This window comes from Megachile rotundata, chromosome 14, assembly GCF_050947335.1.
Source record: "Megachile rotundata isolate GNS110a chromosome 14, iyMegRotu1, whole genome shotgun sequence".
NCBI classification, from domain to species: Eukaryota; Metazoa; Arthropoda; class Insecta; order Hymenoptera; family Megachilidae; genus Megachile; species Megachile rotundata.
Window position 1 is genome coordinate 9,373,027 of NC_134996.1, and position 6,000 is coordinate 9,379,026.

General features: G+C 42.2%; 1 protein-coding gene across 2 annotated transcripts in view; it reads left to right on the forward strand.

Annotated features, from left to right (window-relative positions):
* The window catches only part of LOC105662933 (uncharacterized), a 71,339-nt gene extending 66,102 nt beyond the window's left edge, over window positions 1-5,237 (forward strand). For both annotated transcript variants that reach the window (XM_076539917.1, XM_076539916.1), the window contains 2 exons: window positions 708-1,064; window positions 3,896-5,237. In XM_076539917.1, coding sequence (XP_076396032.1) covers window positions 708-1,064; window positions 3,896-4,026 — 488 coding nt within the window. In that variant the 3' untranslated portion in view covers window positions 4,027-5,237. The remainder of the gene's footprint in view (window positions 1-707; window positions 1,065-3,895) is intronic.
* The last annotated feature ends 763 nt before the right edge of the window (window positions 5,238-6,000 follow it).

The following is a 6,000-nucleotide window of genomic DNA, read 5'->3' on the forward strand; positions in this document are numbered from 1 at the left end:
TTTCTCCTACACAGTTCTGACAATTATTTAAATTATTGAATATTAAGGATTGCAATGAATATTATGAATATTTACTGAATATTATGTCTACGAGATTTTAAACATTTAATTAGGTTTTTAATTTGAGGGATCATGAGTGGAAATTTTTCTGAATTAAAATTTTGTTTAACTGATTTTGTATTTTCAGCTGATATTAAATTTTTACTGCTAATTTATCAAATTAATTGTTCTTGAGAATTAGGAGATTGGAAAATTTAGAAATCTGATGAGTTTTGAAGGAATGCTCCTAGGGGCTTCTAGGTATAATTTGGGGTTCTGGGATTTATGGATTTGAAAATAGATAATTCATGATTTTAGTGTTCTCTGTGTCACACCTCTAATTTTACACTCCAACACCTCAGCTACAAACCCTAGACGTCCAAATTCTCAAAAAGTTTTCAAATTTCCTCTTTCCAAGTTTCCAACTTTCACGCCACCTCACTTTTCCTATACAAGTTCCTAGCAGAACTAACACCAGTAAAGTAAAGACATTCATCATATATCTGTCAACACAATCAATATTTGGTGTTCGAAAACCGTGAGGTGTGCAGACGATCAGTCACCGACTCCAGATCTCGAGTACCCTTGTCGATATCCTTGCTCCCAAGTGCTCGGCAACGAATTTGACGATGGTCTGTTACTTTTTCACGCTGCTTTGGATAAAAAAGCGGCTGGATTGCCGTTGCCACAGGGCGGTGGTGGGGCGGGGGTCCATGGACAGCCGCAGGCTGGCTCGCCGAGCACCCCGGGCCCCGGCGGTGGCACAGCTGGCAGCGGCGCGAGCAGTATTATCGGCGCTGCTGGCGGCGGTGCTTCTGGCTCTGGCACCGGCGCCGCCGGTGGAAGTGGCGGGGTTGGTTTCGGGGTACACGGGGAAAATACCGGCGGTGGAGCCGGTGGCGGTGCCGCCGGTGGTGACGCGGGTTGGTCCGAGGGACCGGTTCGTCGGGGCCGAGGGTGGCGCGACTGGCGCCGCGGCGACCCCATGCTGATCAAGGGACTATGGAAATCGAAGGGACCTCTAGGTAAACCCTTTCTTCTTTATCCGTTGCATGCGCCTACGCTTCGTCCTTTTACTGCCGAACGATCATGTCTGCTTGATGAACCCTCGACTCGTTATACTGGGAGTTTCTGTGCTGAGATTCTGTCGCTGATCACCTGTTCGGGTATCTAGTTTAAATATCGCCGGAGATGAACATATAACAGTTTGAGAGTAGCCTACCTATCATAGAAGAATCCTCATTCTTAACTGTTTGTCTGGGTACTCATCCAGCTATTTATGTGGGTACTTGTGTATTGGGAAGAATATGTGTCTATTTAGAAATGGACATATAACCGTTTGAGAGTAGCCTACCTATCATAGAAGAATCCTCATTCTTAACTGTTTGTCTGGGTACTCATCCAGCTATTTATGTGGGTACTTGTGTATTGGGAAGAATATGTGTCTATTTGATATCTTCAATATAATCCTCATTCTAGCTGAACGATGACTACTTTTCTAGCTATTTGTATGGCTACTTCTCCAGATGCTTATCTAGCTTAAACAGCACTTGGGCATGTGTCCATTTGAGAGTACCCTGGATCCATGCTTAACTGTTTGTCTGGGTACTACTTATATGAGTATTTAGCTCAAATAGCTCTAGGGATATGTATCCATTTTGACAATAGTCCACTTCTTCATTCTGACTATTTGTATAGCTACTTGTCCAGGTGCCTGTCTAGCTTAAACAGCACTTGAGATAGGCATATGCTCATTTGAGAGTAGTATCTTCATTCTTAACATGTCTGGGTAGTCAGCTACTGTCTGAGTCCTTGTAACTGTTAGTCTGAGTGCTCATTTAGCTTGAACAGCACTTAGGATGTGTCCATTAGAGTAGTATCCTCAGTCTTAACATGTCCAGCTAGTAGTTCAGCTACTTGTCTGGTTCCTTGTGTGCCTATTTGTCTGAGTGCTTGTTTAGCTTAAACTGCACTTAGGATGGACATGTGTCCATTTGAGAGTAGTCCTGCAATCTTAACTACTTGTTTAGGTACTTATTCACTTAGCTAGATACTTATCCACTTGTCTGGATACTTATCTGGGTGCCTGTTTAGCTTCAACAGCACTTAGAATAGACATGTATCTACTTGATACTAGTCTACTTCTTTTTTTTCTTAGTTACTGGATACATGCAAAGCTAATTATCTGGCTAGTTATATAACTACTTATCTGGCTAGTTGCATAGCTACTAGTCCGGCTAGTTGTCTGGGTGCTTTTCTAACTTGAATAGCTCTTAGAATGATTAGGTATCTGTTTGATCACATATGTGACTACTTGTCTGGTAACTTGATGATCCACATCAGTGCTCAGGAGTGAGAAAGATCTACCAGTCTACATCTTTTACTTCCAACTATGTGGCTGACAGTTAGCTCCATCTAAATTATCTCTGACTCACTATGGTACCACATTACAAAAAATACCCCTGTTAACTTAGACGGGTTCAAGTGGACATGCATTCCAAGGTTTAGGTAAATGACCAAGTAAGCAACTGGCAGTGAAAAATAGATCTTGCATATTCCTTTCACTCCCAGCTGCTTATCTGGCTACTTATCTAAACGCCTTAAGCTTTTGCTATCTCTTACATGTTCCTAATATTGTTTGCCAACCTTTTTAAAAAATCCTTCGCTCAGCTATTTAACCTTGCACAAACGTAATTCCGCATGCAGTTTGTATCCATAAAGATTGAGATGCATGTTCACATCGAATGTTCAAGCAGTCCTTCCATCAAACATTTTTATTTTAAATACAGTGTGTAACAAAATCCTTTCAGACTACGTTGTATAAAAATTTGATAACCTTTCACGAAAAAAACGGTAATCTTTTCAGGAGATGAAACTAAATTTCAAGCTTCCCATGTTTCTCATAGTTTTCGATGCAAAATCCAAAGTATTCGCTGGTAGAATCTGGGATGCGTCGATCTACATGACGCCGAAATTTGAAAGTGAAATTCGAATCACGGAGAGAAAAGACGTGTACCGTTCATTCGTTTCATGAATTTTTCACGCCTCTTAGAATATTATAATTGACGCTCGACATACTTGACAGACATTTCACTGAATCCGAAATAACTCCATCAAAACCGTGCAGAAACGTTTTACGTGTTTATTGCCTAATTTCATGGTTCCGCAATATCGTATTACCGTTTTATGTAACGAAAATGTATTTTCATCGGGACGAAACCATCTGCGGAGACGGTTTATAGGATACTATTGCAATATAAGATTCGCTGACAGCTGTTACCAAGGAGCCATAAAGTTCGAAACTTTTCTTCGCAACGGATGAGAAGCTGCTTGCGCTGATAAGCCGAAAACCTAACATCGATATGAAACTTTTCTGCCATACTTTGCTGCTAGTTTCGCTAAAATGTACACGGATAATGCCAGAGTTTAACGTGGTTTACCGTATGTTGATCGTTTAGGTCATTTAATATGCAAATTGCACGTTGTGAAAATGGACTCGTGTAGCACGATTAACTTTTCGAAAGAACCTTGTAATTCGCGTTCACTTAGCTTGTAAATTTGGAAATGTGTGGAAAATTTGAGACAGTAAACGATACATGGATTTAGATCAAATATGGACAATTTCGGAAAGGACAACTTGAAAAACTGGGAGAAAATTGAGTAAAGCGATCAGATGTGAGGGTTAAAATATCCAGCTATAAAATTTCAAGTCTGTTACACAACTGTTATTAAAGAATTGCTTCTCATTCCTTCCTTCAAATCGCAACGCTTCGCTTGTGAGCATCTTGCCCTAGCACCTAGCCCGCACGGATCACAGTCACAAATGAAAGCTGCAAATCGGCTGTCACCCGAACAGATTCCTTAGGGAACGCGGAGGCGTACATCTTCTTAGCGTTGCTGATCGGCGCCGTGACTGTGGTGGTCGGTTGTTGGCTGTCCGACAACTGCTGGTCCCCGGAACCGGAGGGGGTGGTTACCGTGGCATAGCCTAGTGCTGACTTCCGTTCGTCCAGGCGATAACAACTAGTACGCGGGCTCTCCTGCAGGAGCATCCAGCACCACCTTGGCCAACCGAACCGACGTCCATTGTTGGACATCAACGACAACCACACGCTGTTGGCCGTGTGACGGCGGCCATTTAACGGCCGCAAAATGGAGGTGATCGGACATTAGCTCTCCCAGTCATCGCGAGGCGTTCGACCGGGAAACGTTCATCGGCGACTTTCTATACAGCCGTTACGGCTAAAACGGACGATCGATCGTGCGCGTTTCTTTTCCTTTATTTCAGCCGGCCGCATCGCGGTTTAATGCGTCGACGTAATTAGCGAAATTGGAAACCAAACCGCGCGGAATGCGCTTCGATCCGACGCGGTGGCGACACACCGTGGATTATGCTTCCATTGTTAACGCGATCCACGTTTGATCTTTGGCGATGGTTAACTGATGACGTACAGCCGCTTCCACACTTGATGTCGCTACCAATCTTGTTACGATGTCACCCGAACATCGATGACGTCAGCTGAACATCGATCGCATCAGCTGAACATCGATGTCGTCAGATCAGTAAAGTATTAATGGAAGCTCGTTTAATGCACGGAATTAAAGCCACTTATGAGTTCATTGATGCGTAACTGCGCATGCTCCGTGCATTAAACGTGATCTGTGCGGAGTTGTTAGATAAATATATGTTTGTAGGATTGGTTTACGATGTCAGATAATTGGGAAGGGATGTGACATCACGTGTGAAAGGCTTGGTACGTATGTACGCGATGGTGTTCGATAACGTGAAAGGGTTACGAGTTGACCGTCTGCTCGTGGATTAACGAGATCATCGAATTAGCTGCGAAATGGATTTGCGAGATGTGCAGGTTGGGTAGCCTGCGGTTGAAGGTGGATCGAAGGTAGAGTTGTACTTTCGCGATACGGTAGAACCTTGATTAGCAGAATATTGGTTAATGGTATGGTCGATTGGTGAAAATGGGAGAGGGTTTTATTGGGTGTACCAATTAATTCGGTGCCTTTGATGGTATGTAAGGTTGGTTATGGACTTCTGAAGGTAATTTTCGTGTTATTTGGTGGGTGGGGAGAATGTTGTTGGTTTGGCGTGTTTGGGAAAGTAGAGAGCTGGGATTTGGGGAGTTAGGAATTTAAGGGTGTAGGAATTTTTAAAGGTAGGTAAGGTGATTTGGGGATTTGGGGATTTGGGGATTTGGGGATTTGGGGATTTGGGGATTTGGGGATTTGGGAATTTGGAGATTTGGGAATTTGGGGATTTGGGGATTTGGTAATTTGGGGATTTGGGGATTTGGTAATTTGGGAATTTGGGAATTTGGGAATTTGGGAATTTGGGAATTTGGGGATTTGGGGATTTGGGGATTTGGGAATTTGGGAATTTGGGAATTTGGGAATTTAGGGATCTGGGGATTTGGGGATTTGGTAATTTGGTAATTTGAGAATTTGGGAATTTGGGAATTTGGGGATTTGGGGATTTGGGGATTTGGGGATTTGGGGATTTGGGGATTTGGGAATTTAGGGATCTGGGGATTTGGGGATTTGGTAATTTGAGAATTTTGGAATTTGGGAATTTAGGGATTTGGGGATTTGGGAATTTGAGAATTTGGGAATTTGAAAATTTGGGAATTTGGGAATTTGGGAATTTGAGAATTTAGGGATCTGGGGATTTGAGAATTTGGGGAATGGAGGTTAGAGGATTTTCAAGACTCAAAGATTTAGGGATTTGAAAATTTAGAAACTTGGGAATTTAGGGATTTGGAAACTAAAGGAAATAGGTGATGATTTTTGGAAATTTTTGGATTTGAATTTTGCAATTTGAGAAGTTAGGTATTTAGAGATCTGACAATTTAAGAATTGTGGTCTCTGGAGATTTGACAATTTAGAAATTTAAAAATCCTATGATTGAAATATATGAGAATTTGGGAACAATCTCAAAAATAATTAACA